This window comes from Rhinolophus sinicus, linkage group LG02, assembly GCF_036562045.2.
Source record: "Rhinolophus sinicus isolate RSC01 linkage group LG02, ASM3656204v1, whole genome shotgun sequence".
Classification (NCBI taxonomy): domain Eukaryota; kingdom Metazoa; phylum Chordata; class Mammalia; order Chiroptera; family Rhinolophidae; genus Rhinolophus; species Rhinolophus sinicus.
Genome location: NC_133752.1, coordinates 3,882,670 through 3,898,302, shown reverse-complemented (window position 1 = coordinate 3,898,302; position 15,633 = coordinate 3,882,670). Strand labels below are relative to the sequence as shown.

General features: G+C 50.1%; 1 protein-coding gene and 1 long non-coding RNA gene across 4 annotated transcripts in view; both read left to right on the top strand.

The window, feature by feature from the left end:
- LOC109456121 (uncharacterized) overlaps window positions 1–2,863 on the top strand; it is a 28,772-nt gene extending 25,909 nt beyond the window's left edge. For 2 of the 3 annotated variants that reach the window (XM_074321093.1, XM_074321098.1), the window contains exons 10-11: window positions 328–457; window positions 2,683–2,863. In XM_074321093.1, the coding sequence (XP_074177194.1) occupies window positions 328–457; window positions 2,683–2,687 (135 nt within the window). In that variant the 3' untranslated portion in view covers window positions 2,688–2,863. Of the gene's footprint in view, window positions 1–291; window positions 458–2,682 lie in introns of all 3 variants that reach the window. The other variant, XM_074321088.1, reaches the window with a different exon arrangement.
- Window positions 2,864–8,826: 5,963 nt separating this feature from the next.
- On the top strand, window positions 8,827–14,272 carry LOC141569131 (uncharacterized). The gene is made up of 3 exons (XR_012492519.1): window positions 8,827–9,463; window positions 9,934–10,319; window positions 13,853–14,272. It is a non-coding gene; the product is annotated as an uncharacterized LOC141569131 (long non-coding RNA).
- The last annotated feature ends 1,361 nt before the right edge of the window (window positions 14,273–15,633 follow it).

Here is a 15,633-nt window from a genome sequence, read left to right as displayed (position 1 = left end):
TGCTTCCTGGACCGGGGAGGAGAGATCGGGCATGTTCCTGGGTTCCTCGCAGGAGCAGCTGCAAGACGCTCTTTAATGGTTGACTTTGTTGACTTATTTCCTTATTTGCCTATTTAATCATTTACTTATTTACTTTATTTACTTGTACTTATTTGCCTACTTTGTTCTTGTACTTATATATGTATTTATTCATTTACTTATTTTCTTCTACATATTTACTTATTTATTCACTTCTTTATGTGTTCATTCATTCATTCACTCATTCACGCGAATGTGCGGCTCCCCACGGAGGCCTGGCGGCCCTGCACAGCTTGGTGTTCCTTCCAGAGCCAGCAGCAGAGGCTGGAGGTGGAGCTCGCAGGCCTGAAGACCTATGGGCTCATCCTGGCCAAGGAGCTGGAGAACCTGAACGTGGTGGTGATGCTGTCCCACTTCCGCCTGCAGGTGATGGACACGGGTGAGGCCCCCAGGCCATTGCAGCCCCTCTCCCCGTGCCCACACACGCTCCCTCCGGGTCCCCACTGGGCCCGAAAGCCCTGGCCTTGGGAGATTCCTGTCCTTCACTCGCTCACTCGTGCCTGTGTCCCTCACCTCTTCGCTCAGTGCACGTTCCCGTGTGGCCAGCGCCTCCAGGCTCCATGCTGGTGCTGGGGCGTTGGGGGGGGTGGAGATGAACCGTGACCCTGGTGATCCGGATTCCGGCACCACCAGGGGCCAGGCCCTGAGCTGGGCACCACGGGGCATGAGGACAGCGAGAAGCCCCTGGTCTCAAGCTCTAATCAGATGGACAGACGCTGGTCCCTAGACTGTTGGGGTACAGCATCCTGGCGGGGGCTGCCCTCCGTGGACAGATGCCATGTGGGAAGCAGTTACTTCCCCATGGAAGGTGGGCTTCTGGAAGGACTTGACAGAGGAACGGGCATTTCAGCTGGGCCCAGAAGGGCAGTCACAAACTCCTTAGCAGAGAAGGAAGCCCTGTTTTTGCAAAGGCGAGGAGGTTTGGAAACACAGGGTGAGGGAGGGAGCCGGTGGACCTGCGCCCTGCTGGTGCAAATACCCTTCTCTTTGAAGAAAAATGCATTTTCTTGTAAAATATTTAAATATGACAGTTTGGAGGAACAGAAACCGTGAACATTCTCCTTCATGCTCTGCCCAACCCCCAATCTCTACCCTTCCCAGGAAGTTTTTACTATTCACACCTTCCTGCATCTCCTCCCCTCCAGGTGTTTTTCTACACAGCTGTGAATGGGGTGATAGTAAGTTCTGGTTAACAGAGGAACCTCCTGGGATACTGGCTGGCCTTGACCCAGAAGCAGGGTCCTAACCCCCACTCCCCCACCCCTGCTTGGCCAGGCCTTAACCCCTTAGTTACTGGATTGGGCTTGGGGTCCTGGGCGTTGGGAGGGCCCCTGGGCAGTGGCTGTTTCCCAACCAGTCTGGCAGATTTCAGTATTAGACCTGTTTTGACCTTTGGTGCACTACTGGCCAGCCACCAGCACTGTGCACATGAGAACAGATGCATCGTCACAGCTGGTCTGTCTTCTACGATTGGGATAGCACTGTGCACTCACGTGCTGTTCTATGCATGTCTGAGAGATCTCCCCTGTCTGGATGTGTGACGACCCTCATTTGACCTTGATGTGACGTGGTGTAGCAGACCCCAGCTCGCCAGGCCCCTGCTGCAGCACACTGAAGGGGGGACACCCAGGGTTTCACCATCCCGATGAAGCAGAGGGAGCATTCCTTAAATAGCGAAGCCTCAAGCCCAGGGGCCCTGGCAGGGAGAGGTGTGGAGATGCACTGCTGCTTCGGAAGCTTGGGGACCCCTGAGCTCTCATCTTGAGTGAGAGTGTTTGCCCTGCGTGACTCCCGTGACTTCCGTGTGGGTTTTTATACTTCCATACTGTAAGTGCATGGGGTGGGTGACCAGGCTTGAGTGCTCCTGAGCATGGAGGGTTACGCACACTTGAGCTCCTACTAGATACAGGAGGCAGGTAGGAATGTGATAAACCCACCTGCCCGTTCTCTCTTCCTGTGAGGCCTCTTATCTTGCAAATCGGATCCATTTGCTGCAGTTATGACAAGGGCAGCTCCAGGGAGCAGAGGGAGGTTGCTGTGGGGTCTGCTACTGTCCAGGCTTGCTCCCCTGAGCGTCCTTCCCAGGGAAACCGAGATGGACGGAAGGTGTTGGGCGTGGTGCCTGGACAGTATAGCGTGAAAGAGACCGGCTTTCAGAAAGCGTGTATTGCTCACTGGATCCAACATTGTAATGCCTCTGGCATCAAGTGAGGTCCAGAAAGCGGTTTTGATGTTCAGCTCTTCTGTGTTCCCACCACTCTGCCCTGTGCAGTTCCCCCTCCAGCCCGCTACTGGGAAAACACCTCTGAGCACATCCTGTGCGCCCAGGCCTGGGCTCCGAGCTGGAAATCCTGGAATTTCAGGAGACATTTTATGATCTCATAGAGTGCTGAGTCTCAGAGGGGGGACACACGAGAAATAAATCAGACTGCTGGAGTGACCCAGCAACCCTGGGTGAGCCTGGAGTTGTCTGTCCCAGGCTTGGCACTTAGTAGGTCTCCAGGAGTGTTTGGGATGAGAGCAGTGATTGTTTGTGCTACCATCAGAAACAGCCCTTGGGCTCTGCCACTTTTAACTGTTCTGCTCCCCTCCCCAACTCTGTAGCATAAAGCGGTGCCCCACGCCTGCACCTAGGGGACCCCAGGACATCTCCCCGGCTGCTGATGTCTCTTCCATGGAGGCATCTCTGTGGAGAATGGATGGAAGACCCTGGGGCCATGCGGATGGGACAGCTGGCTCTGCTGACTAAGGAGAAAATAAATTGTGTACCTGTGTGTTTGCACAACAGGCTCAGTCTGTCTTTTATGTCTGGGTCTCGGCCGTTCTTCCCTGTAAGTACGAGCACTCTGACACCTTTTCTGTTTCGTGTTTTCCCACTGCTGGGCCCACCAACCTGATTTCAGGACTTCCTAATAGGACACAGGGTATGGTTTAAAATCTTCCTTGGGTATCCTCACTGCAGCCCCCTTAAGCTTGACGACCCGAATTTGTGACCAGGCTGGTTGGAATCCCAGGCCTGAATGCTTTCCTGTCTTCATGCCACAGGGAAGAAACCTGGGCTGGGCCTCTACGGGGCTGAGATGAGACACCAACGACTCTTAAGGTCACAGGTGGTTGGAACACCCACGTGCAGAAGGAGGATGAAACCACATAGCTAAGCTGCTAGAAGCCCTGGCACTGGAGCCAGGCTAGGTGTCTAGATACTGCCACTTATTAGCTAAGTTACTTTGCCTCCAGGATGCTCAGTTTCTCCATCTGCAAAATGGGGCTGATAGCAGGACCTCCCTCGGTTGTTGGAGGATTAAGTGGGTTCACAGACCAGGGCCTGGCACATGGGGAGTTCCATAAATGTTAGCCAGGACGATAGTCAGGGCAGGCTTCACAGGTGTGGGGCCTCTGAAGTCGCACAGAGCCCCTCTCCCAAAGGGCCTCGCGCTCAGCTTAATGCTCCACTGTCAACATTTTGAAAGTCTCAGTAATTTTGTCTTTGAACTTGATGTCTGATGGGACAATAGAGCATGCATGCGAGCACAGGATGACATACGCACATACAGCCTGGGATGCCCGTGGTAATGGGGGCAGCAGAAAACGACCCTGGGAGGCAGGAGGGGCTCTGCGTGGGGCCAGTGCTTGGACCACAGTGGACAGCCACTGGCTCTTCAGCCCCAGGAGCCTGTCTCTGCCGAACCTGCTTCTGTATGAAGTCCCAGGTCTGAGTGCCAGGACAGGAACTGCCGGGGTTCAGGCAGTAACGGCAGTGAGTTATTAGGTTGGTGCAAAAGTAATTGCAGGGTTGTTGTTTTTTTGTTTTGTTTTGTTTTTGCAATTAGTTTTAACCTTTTAGACCACAATTACTTTTGCACCAACCTAATGTTACAGAATAGAAGTGTACACATGGTCATTGCAATAAAGCATACCAGGTGTTATCAGAACTCTTCAACAAGTTTAGAATCCCTGGTTTTGAAAACTATTACAAATATCTAAAGGCTCAGAAATACAAATTAAATGTAAAGATGGTCATATCTGATGGAAAAGAACACTATTGTCATATGAAGCTTTGATCAACCAATTATTAAGGAGGAAGGCAATTTAAAAAGTTAAATTCTCCTTGTAATTCAACCTAGAGTGATGGACGGCATAAACAGCTGATTGAACTACACGCAAATCATGATGCCACTTTTGATTTCTTGTGTGATCTCTTATAAAAGACAGACACTAAACAAATTCAGACATTAAACATTAAAATGCCACCATATAAATTTATATTTTAAACGAAATTCAGACTTATGTGATGCTGTTTTGTAAGAAGAGTTAAATCTTTTTAGAAAATAATTCTGCAAGAATATCAGCTCTAGACATACTAAAATTTGTATTTCAAAATATCAGAAATTTATCCCAATGATATCATGGCCTTCAGAATACTCTGAAAAGCTCCAGTGACAGTTGCATCAACAGAAAGCTCCTTCTCACAATGAAACATTATCCAAAATGATTTGCCATTTTTGTTTGCCAAGGGCAACTGATGTCATTTTCCAGTATATTGATTGAAAATGAATGGCTACAAATGTAAATTTTGATGACCTAAATAAATGAATTTGCAGAAAAGCAAGCCAGCAAAATCTTATAACCAAACTATCACATTAATGAGATATAATTTGTCATATTATATAAATTATGACACCAACAATGTTATTTTTACAATTTGTAAGTTTATGTTGTTGCTCATGTGTCACTGTCATCCCTGTTATAGTGTGTCCGTGGTAAAATATTCTGAAGGGAAAAGCTTTAATACTTTTAACTGTCATTTACCCTGCTTTTGGAACAAGGCCCCCCCCATTTTTATTTTCCACTGAGCCTCGCAAATTACGTAGCCATGTGATGGTAATGCAAGTGAAAATCTGTGTAAACTGTTGTGTGCTGTCCATGATTCTAACAGGTTGCTGTTGATGTGGGAGGTGCTGGCTTTTCGAGGTCCTAGGCCTCGCCAGCCAGCTCTGTGTCCTGGGCGAGTCACAACTCCGCCCTCTCTCTGACGTCAGGGTAGGGCGCTAACACGGGGAAGCCCCTCCCGCAGGCACCTGCTCAGAGGCAGGCGATCCAAGTACTCTACGGCCTCCCTTCTCCTGCTCTAAGCACCAGCAGCACAGATGGCACCTGGGAGCTTGTCACCAAGGGGAAACTAAAACTCACCCCAGACCTACTGAGGCAGATTCTGCATTTTCATAATGTTCCAGGATGATGTATAGGCTTGTGAGAGTCTAAGAGCACGGAAGTAGGTACACTGCTTGGGGAAACGTGCGTTCCGACCTTCATCCCTTTAATTGCATCCTCAATATTGCTATTAAACGTGTGTCCACTAGAGGTCATCAGAGCCAAGTGATTATTTGATTTGCCATCTGGGCACTTAGAAATAGGAAAAAAAAAAGTCAGGAACAGAGCTGGGAGTTACCTCAAAAAGTCATCCTAGGACTGGGGTGCTGAGTGCTTGCACTGCTCCCTCTGCCACTGGGAGACCTCAAGCAAGTCACTTCTCCTCTCTCGGCCCAAATGTCTCCGTCCGTAAAGTGTAAGCAATTGGACCACAAGATTCCCAGGGTCCCTTTCAGTCTCAGTTGAAGCTGGGATGGAGCAGGTCTCTCCTGTTGCAGTTTTCTGTCCCGTATCCCCAAACTTGCCAAGGAAATAGACTCAATCTCCAGGCTCCTGTCTCTACAGGTAAGACGTTCTCCTCTTCCCGACTGTTAAGGCCTTGGGAGACCAGGGACTGGGTCTTGGAATTCGGGCTGTCTGGCCTGGAATGTTAAGGTGCCTGGCATTCTAGAAGCAACGGCACATTCGTCTGTGTGCCAAATAGAGTGGGTTCTGACATGGGTAGAGAGGTGTAAGATGATGGAGGGACAGAGCTGGACCAACCCAACCATTTCACAGGTGGGAAGCCGAGGTCCAAGGAAGGATGTGACGGTATCCAGGTCCCCATAGCACAGAGTCAGTGTGGAGTTGGGACTAGAACTCAAGCATCCAAGGGCCGAGGGCAGCCGTCCAAATGCAAAGCCTTTTTCCAGCTGAGGTGGGTGGATCCTCACTGCTGCCCATGAGCTTAGACAGTGGTGGTGGGATGAGCTTGAGACCCTCACAGAATGGAACGGAGGCCAGTGTGGCTGAACAGAAGGTGGGGCAGCGGGTGGGTGTGGCATGGGTTCAGGAGGACAGCGTCGTGTGGGGAAGCCGTGCGAAAGAGAGAGCTTTTCCTTCTAAGTGCATCGGGAAGACCTTGCAGGGTTTTAAGCAGGAGAGTAACATGATAGGATTTACATCATTTTGACAGCTGTGTGGACTATTTGAAAACATTCATTCATCCATTCATTCATTCACTCATTCATTCAATGAGTAAAAATACAAATGACCCAGAGCCATGGGTAGCATTACAGATGGGAAGAAATGCCAAGCAAGTGGCCTGGGGTACCCGAGAGAGTCAGAGACTCCCACTCTGATAACATGCCCTTCAAGCAGAGACCTGAGGAGCCATGAGAGAGGCCAGGGGAGGGGTGCTCCAGGCAGAGGGCACAGCAAGTGCAAAGGCTTGGTGACATCCCTTCTCTAGGCTGGATGTGGTGGTTCCTGCAACTATTTCTCATAATAACTTTCATTTCGTGATAAATTCCTGGTAATGATGCTGTCAGCTTGGAATCAGGGAGCTCACCTCCACAGGCCTCTACCAGCCGATACAGATTACAATTACAAGGTTTTATAAGCACTTTATAATTTGCAAAGCCCTTCAGCAGTTCAGTTCAACACACCTTCACTTGACCGAGGTGGGGGAGAAGGCAGACGTGCAAACAGATCTCAATTCACCTGCAGAGAGGTCAAATCCATCCGATCACGGCTGTGCAGGCTCCAAAGGGAGGCAAGTGTGAGACACGCACCCAGGGCATCCCATCCATGTCCCATCACCACTGAACGACGACAGCCACACCAACCGGGGAGGCAGAGGTCTTTGCAGACCACAGAATCTGCAGGCTGGTAAAGAGCTGGCCCTCGGGTGTGGCCTCAGGCACAGAGTCCCCAGCCAGGAGGGAGAGACAAGATTTGGTCCCCTGGCTCTACAGCCTTCAGCAAGCCTCCTAACACGTCGGAGCTTTGGCTGTTAAATAGGGATGTCATGTGCTTCTCATGAGAGACCAAAGAGGGAGGGTCAGGCTGCTGGGTGTGTGTCCTGCTTCTACTGCCTAGGACCTGTGTGACCCTGGACAGGTTACTTGAGGGCTCATAAAGTGTGGGGGAATAATGGCACCCGCCTCGCGTGGTTGAGAAGATCAGATGAGATACTAATACACAGTAGGTGCTGAATTAGAAAAGCTGGGGCTCCCTCCGGTCTTCCCCTCCTCTGAGCCTGCTTTACTCTCACATGGCACCCTCAGTCCTTCTGACACCAGGTGTGTGGGGGTTTCCCCACACCAAGCAATTCTCGGTGACTCCAGCTGGGTGGCCAACAATTTAACTCAAGTCTGACACCATCTGCCTGGAGACAGCATCAGATCCCACAGGTTAAGGGCTCAGTCCCACGAGACTGCCCCCCCATGACATCCTGATCACAAGTACTAGGTCCCCAGGTGCCCCCCAACTTCTGTCCGACAGGGCTACAAATCGGAGGTTCCCATGGCTCCCTCCTCAGGTTCAATTAATTTGCTAGAATGGCTCACAGAACTCAGGGAAATACTCACTTACATTTACCAGCTTATTAAAGGACACGATAAAGAATACAGGTGACAGCCAGGTAAAGAAATGCGTAGAGTGAGCTCGGGGAGGGTCCCGAGTGCCGGAGCCTCTGCCCCGTGGAGCTGGGCTGCACCCCCTCCCAGTACATGGATGCGTCTGTCCACCTGGAAGCTCCCCGAACCCCACACTGTTGGGACTCGACTACTGGGAGGCGCCCTCACATGGGCACCACTGATTGTTAGCTCCGTTTCCAGCCCCGCTCCCCTCTCTGGAGGACGGGCTGGGACGGGACTGAAAATTCCAAGCTTCTAATCGGGGTCTCAGCTTTCTGGTGACCAGCCCCATCCAGGAGTCACCTAGAGTCATCTCACTAGAACAAACGATGCTCCTAGTGTCCTTATCACTTAGGAATTGACAAGGGTTTCAGGAGCTCTGTGTCAGGAACCTGGGGCAGAGGGGTGTGTGTGTGTGTGTGTGTGTGTGTGTGTGTGTGTGTGTGTGTGTGTAGTATTTTTTTCCCTATGATCTCACAGGTTCTCAGTAAGTGCTAATTCTAACCATCCTGGCTTAGATAAGGAAGAGAGGTGAAGTTCCTAGATGTCACCCAAGTGGTTTTTCATTATATTTGGCTGTTCATGATGGTGATGACCGTGATGATGGTGATGGTGGTGGTGGTGACAATGGTGATTTGGTGGTGGTGGTGGTGGTGGTGGTGATGGTGGTGCTGGTGGTGAGAGCAAATGGGTTACTGTGTGCTGAGAAGTGATCTCTTCAGCACTGGAATGCATTGCTGCCTGGGGTGCCTGGAGTTCTCAGGGGCCGGTAAGTCCAGCACGAGTAGCCTCAGCCACTCACTCCGTCTGCACAATGAGTTTTTCTGTGTGTGCTGTACGTGACAGAGGTTGGGAAGCACTATTTAATTTGATGCTGTTAATTTCTGTTCGTTGCTTAGTAACATCGACTCCTGTTTCTTCTTTTTTTCACTAAAGATAAAATCTTCCCATTTGCCCTTTTCATTCAGTTAAACAGATTCTTTAGAAAGTTCCCAGACACTCAGGGAAGGAGGAAATCAGAGCCATGATGCCAGCAATTTGCCTTCTCAGAGGACTATGTGATGAGGAACAGGCCCTGGCCAAGCGCTGAGGACCTGAGTTTGAGTTCTGACCTTGCACTGCCTCACCTGTGGCCTTGGGCTGGTTACGTAACTTCCTGGGAGCTCCCAGGCTATGGTCGACTAAAACTGACTGCACGTTCTTCATCACCCATCATGTAAAATCCGGGCTGGTTCCCCTGTGATTCATTTTGAACAATAGCCTGTGAACATATTGTGGAAATAAATCTGAACTTCTGCCACTGGGCCTTAAGAGACCTGCAGCATCTGCTTTGCCCCCCTGGGAACCCTCCCTCATGTAAGCCAGCCGTCATGGAAGAAGTCTGACTGCCCTAGACCGCCACGCCAGGGGGATGCCGACAGCCACGTGGAGAGACAGAGGCCACGTGGAGAAGCCCAACGTCCACTTCACGTGTGTGAAGCCTTCCTGGACCCTTCAGCCCTCCTCAGCCACCAGCTAAATGCCACCAAAGGGAATGACCCCAGCTGATGCCACACGGAACAAAAGAGCCACCTAGCTGACTGCTGTCCAGATTCCTGGTCCAGAACCAAGAGCAGGTAAGTTTTGAGCTGCTAAGTGTGTTTGTGCTTCCTCACTTAGCAATATATAACAGATTCTCACGAAATATGCCTCCTCCTCCCCAGGGGACCACTTTGGGACAAGGGGTTGGGGTGGGGGGGAGTTGCTATTCCTTTGCCTGTTGGGAAATCTCCAAACTCTTTCCAGGTCCTTCACCACCCAGCCCTCTCCAGCCATAAGGGCAGCTACTCCCCCCACGTTAGCTCTCATCACCCCAAACTTCTGCCTGGCCCCACCCTGCTATCACCGCTCCTTGCCTGCACATCCATTCTGCTTTCTTCCATGAAGGCCTTCTCCTCCTCTTCCCAGAGCAGAACTGTTCCTTCTTTACGACCTAGCTCAGATGTTAGCCTTTCCCCAGCTGCCCCCAAGCCACCTCTGACTCCACAGGCCTTCATGGAGATGTCTGGGCCCTATTCTGAAAACAACTGTGCTGCTCTTGGTGTAGCTCGTGCTGGGCCCAGCGTCTCTCCTGGTGGAATCTACGTGCTGACATCAAGCCAAACCATCATCCCTGGGCTCAGGGACCGAGGACGATGTACACTGAGGACAGCAGCTCATGGGCCCTGTGTCGGGGCAGGATAAAGGCAAGCCGAATTGAGAATAGCCACCAATACTGTATTTTCTCCAGGAAAAAGTTTCAGTTCAACAAATTCATGCAGCATATCGTGTCCCACACAGAAGCAGTCCCAAAGCAGGGCCAGCAGGCACCCAGGCTGCTTCTCCTTCTCGCGCCAGAAGGTTCATCGGCATGTCACAAAGCCAGTCACAACGAGCATCCGACAGCTTCCACTGCATCACACAATTTAAGGATAACAATTATCTGTGATCACAGTAAGCTTCCTGAGTACTCCATATTTCTGACAATTATAAAAAACAATCTCTCTCTTGCTAACCTGTCCAAATTGCTCCCACGAATATCAAAAGTGCTTTGCTTCCCCCAGCTTTCTCTGCCAGTTTGCATGTCAACGCGTAGCTGTGTTATCCTGATCACTGCTGCTAAGCCACGCAGGTGTCTGGAAAGTTTGGGGGAGGTTTTGAACTGGGTGATTTTCAGCTCCTTGTGACACTTCCTAAGTGCTGTACACCTGAGCTTTCTTCTATTGTTTCCCTCCACAGTGTACAAGAAGTTCCCTCTCCCACCACCTCTGGGTTTTGTCAGGAAGTCAGGATTGAAAGCACATCATTTCAGAAGGGAGGGAGGAAAGGCCGCACCCCCACCCACCACCTGAAGGCACAGGAGATTTTAGGAGCCCTGGGGGTGTTTGTGTAAAAGAGAACGTCAGCGTCACAATTCTTTTCAGAGCTACCTGAATCCCCACCTCGGTAAGCTGGTTGGGTTTTAGACATGGGTCTGTGGGCGGTGTGGCATAACAGCAGGGACCAAGGACAGTCCGATGAAAGCGGTGTCACAGCATGCCCCTGGGCACATCCTTAACCTCTCAGAGCCTCTGATTCCCCACCTGTAACTTGGGGATAACGTGCCTCCCAGAGTCATTGTGTGGATCTAATGAGCCACCAAGGGTAGTGACCATTCAGTAAACAGTGGAGGTGGTGGCTGGTGTGATGGAGGGAACCAGCACCCACGAGTCCCGCTGTGTGCTGGCACTGTGCTGGCCTCCTCCCCATAGGCAGCTCACAGACCTGCCCAACGGCCCATAGGGGACAGGGCTATGCTGAAGTGACCCTCAGAGAGGACCTGAGCCACCTCAGCCAGACTTCCCTAACGACCCCCATCCATGCTCAGTTCTCTGGTGTGAGGTCAGCACCTCCTGGGTGCTTCAGTAGGTGAGGAGGAAATAAACGGTGGTCCAGCCACACAGTAGAAAGTCACGGCACTAACACGAGATAAGCTAGCAAGACATAAAAAGACCTGGAGGAATAGATGGAGCACAGGGGGTTTAGGGCAGTGACACGACTCTTTGGGATGCCGTGATGGTGGATATGTGTCATTACACACTTGTCCAAACCCACAGAATGCACACCGAGAGTGACCCTTCATGTAAACTGTGGTCTCCTGCTGATAACCATGTGTCCATGGATGTTCATTAATTGTAGCAAGTGTACCATCTGGTGGGCAGTGTTGGTAGTGGGGAGGCTGTACGCATTGGGGGGCAGGGGGTACATGGGAAATCTCTGTACTTTCTGCTCAGTTTTGCTGTGAACCTAAAACTGCTCTAAGAAATAAAGTCTATTAAAATAAGAAAGAGGTAGAGGAAGAAGAGGAGAGGGAGGGGGAGGGGAGAAAAAAGTAAAGTCCGCACCTCCTCCAGGGAGCCTTCCCTGACTACAGAAGCCAGTGGCAATTTCTCCCCCTGCCAGGAATCTGCAGGCTGGCATGGCTTCTCCATGGTCACGCCATTCCTGCTCTCTACCAAGTGGCTGGTGTTTTCAGCTTCTGAACCAAATTAGCCATTAACCCCTCCAGGGCAAGGATGGGTGTTTCCATCTCTTGCTGTGGTACCTAGGGAGGCCAGTGAGGGAGAGCACAGTAGGTGTTTTAGTGAACACTTTTCCTGCACCCTGTTGATGACTGACATTTATAAGATAGACATGGCATCAAATGAGAGATATGCAGTGTTGGGCAATGGACATGCTCAACAAATGTCACTGTGTCCAGCCCTGGTGACACAGAACCCTGTGGCCTGTTGGCCAAGCCATCAGTGGCTCCTGTTGCAACTTAGCTGGGCTAAGGGTCTCCGGATAGCTAGTAAAGCATTATTTCTGAGTGTGTGAGGGTGTCTCCAAGAGAGATTAGCATTTGAGTCAGGACTGAGTAGTCGGGATGGCCCTCCCCAGAGTGGGCAGACATCATCCAGTCCCTTAAGGGCTGAATAGGACCAAAAAGCCAGAAGGCAAGTGTGTTCTTTGCTTGAACTGGGAGATCCATCCCCTCCCGCCCTCGGATGTCGGTGCCCCTGGGTCTCGGGCCTTCGCACCAGGACTGGGCTGCACCACCAGCTGTCCTGTGCCGCCAGCTGACAGATGGCAGATCGTGTGCTCTCTCGGTCTCCATGATTATATCAGCCTCTTCCTCACACTCATTCTATAGCTCTCCATATGTCCCATTGGTTATGTTTCTCTGGAGAACCCCCACTAATGACAAGTGACTAGTGTCAGTGGGTTGTTGGGGACACGGGGGAGGTCAGAATAGTGACTCTCCCCTGTGTGGGCATTTGTCCTTCTGCCTCAGAGTCGCCTTCGCACCCTCAATGTTCTTTTCCCCCATAAGAAACTTCCCGATATACTTGGTGACTCATCGCAAGACCCTGAAGTAGCATTAATTTTGTGCCTTCAGAGATGCATATGTGACCACTCAGCCTCACGAGGGGCTCAGAGCTCCTCAGCAGGAATACAGTGTGTGTGGGCGCACATGTGGGGGTGTGGAGGTACAGGCTGGCTTGGGTGAGTGGCGCAGAGGAGCCGCTGATGCAGCACCCAGCCCTGGTGACACAGAGCCGTGTGACCGCAGCAAGCCCTCCGTTAGCACGCCAGCCACTTCTGCTGCAATTCCAAGGAGATGGCAGAGTGGGCTGTGAGCTCAGGTTTATAAAGGAACACAGGAAAGGAGGGGGGAGCCACTGGCAGAGGGCGGGGGAGGAAGGTAGAAGGAGCATGGGTAAACCAGCATGTATTAGTGTATGCATCCCCGTTAATGTATTAAAAGTAAATGGAAACGACGGCCCCCAGCCACCACCCCAGGATTTTCCTTCCTCACGCCCCCACCCGCAGGCACCAAAGCAGAACCTTGCACTTCCTCCTTCTCCCTTCAACCAGATGTGATCTTAGAATGTTCTGACTTGTCCACTCAACTCCTGGGTTTGCTAAGATGGATTCTGTTTTTTCACTTCCAGGTGAATACAGGTTTCCCGTACAGTATGTGGTGTATATTTCAAGAATCCTTACTTAGCAATTACTGTACAAAATCCCAGGCATATTTAGATTAAACCACGTATTTTGCAAGGGTCACTTCTCACCACCATTTCCTGTGCTCCACATCTGCTCTATCTTGAGATGGCCACTGTGATTGAACTCTCTTGGTGAGATTGGAACTTCCGTGGGTGAAAGGGGACGAGGCTGGGGCCCTTTCTGCATCTTGCGGTGTCAATATGTTCTTTCTTTTGCCCTGATACGTGAGTTCCATCGTAGTAGGGGAAAGGCTCCTTGATCAGATTGTCAGAGTCCCTGTTGCAAAAGCTCCTAGGAATCTGGGTCCACTCTGATTCCTGCCTTTATACGTGGCTGGTTCTTTCTGGAACTCTGCAAGCCTCTCTCCTTATCCTTGGAGTTGGAGACTTCACAGGTATTCAGGCTTCAGGTCACAGGTATTTTCTTCTAGTATTTCTTTCATTTCTGTTCCCCTCCAGGTCCTTCGGAGCTCTGCACCCTGTGCCTCCTGGAACTGTCCTGCAAGACTTGCATTTTCTTTCTGATGATTTTCGTGGATTTTTTCCTCCACCTTATCTTCCAGTTTTGTCATTTTCCTTGCCTGGCAGTTCTCTTTCTGAATTTGCTTATGACTTTTAAAGGTTTTTAGTTCTGTGGAGTGTGTTAAATGTGTCTACGATCTGACTGAGGCTCCTGAAGTAATCTCGTACATTTTTATTAAAGTTCATTTTTCTCTTTCCTTAGCCCTCCCCAGGAGAAATTGTTCAATCTGTCCGCTTCCCTCTGCTTACTGAGTACCCTGAAAAGGTTTGGGGAGCATCTTGGACTCTCTGTGATGTGTGTTTAGGCTGTAAAGGCCAGGCCATCTTGGTCTCCTGGGCTAAGTGCTGCAGGAGGAGATTTTTAGCCTCACAGATGTGAGGATGGTGGCTGGTTCCCAAGGATGGTCTGTCTGCAGAAGCTGTTCAGGTAGGCCCAGTCCTCCAAGTTGAAGGAGGATGGGCCATAAGGATGGGCGGGTTGGAAATAAAAGAAACTCATCTTGTTGGTTTTCAAAGAGCCTCTAAGTTCCCAATAGACAAATGAGAGAGCAGATGCTTCTCAAAAATAACAAACAGGAAATGTACAACCTCATTAGTGACCATGGAAATGAAAATTACAATAGCAGAAAGATGATTTTTCAGTTATATTAGAAAAGGGTTTTTTGTTTGTTTGTTTGTTTTGTTTTGTTTTTTAAGGTAATTCCCCATATCCTTCAGAGGTGAACTGGAAACAACTTTGAGAAACTTGCTTTGGCAAAATGTATCTTTAGATCTGAAAAAGCCTGTCAGGATCCAATGCTTCCACTTCTAGGACTTGACCTGACAAGTACACATTTAGATCGTGGTGACTTTGTCCTAATGAAATAGTCACACATGTACACAATACGCACACAGTGTGATCACAGCGACTTTTGGAAACCCTTTCTTAAGTATGCAGAAACCCCAAAAAGTGAACAGTAATAGTCTTTGAGTAATTTTTTTCTTGTTTCTACTTTTTGTAATTATCCAAATTTTCTGTAATGAGTATAAGGTTTGGAAAGAATTCTGTGTGACTTTGTGCAAATAACTATCTGTGTCTGAGCTTCAATTTTCTCAGCAATAAAAATGAGCCAAGGCCACCTGCCTCACTGGGTCGTTCGGGGTGAAATGAAAACCCTCGATGTGTGGGAGCCCCCCACACTGAACCTGGGACAGGGCAGCATGCTGGTCAGTACTGGTTTCCTTCCTTCCTCTGTGAGCCTCACAGTGTTAGATAAGAAGATAGGAGGGGGTGAGGTGGAGAATAAAATGAGGTGATTAATGTAAACTGTGCAGCTTTGATTAAAGTCCCCGGGGTAATGTGTTCAGTGGATGGAACTCATCTCCAAAATCATCTGGAATCTTTGCTCCCAACATGTTGGTAACATATCTCTGGCAATCACTCTGAGCCTCAGTTTCTGCAGTGATAACACAGGACAGGTATCACAGGATGGTTATGAGGACCACACAGAGCAGACACAGCCCAGGGGCCCCGGTGACACTGGCAAGGGCCCCACAGTGTGGGGGATAGACCTTTGCCTTCATCTTCAAACCACAGCTCTCAGACTCTGGACAAGGCCAAAGAAGAGGGTTTCCAAACTGCCTGAGCCTTGTGTCACTCCCTGGGCTAATATACATTCCTAAATGCATCCCACAATCACCTTGTGAAAAGTGTGCTACGTTCATTTGATTTCGTACAT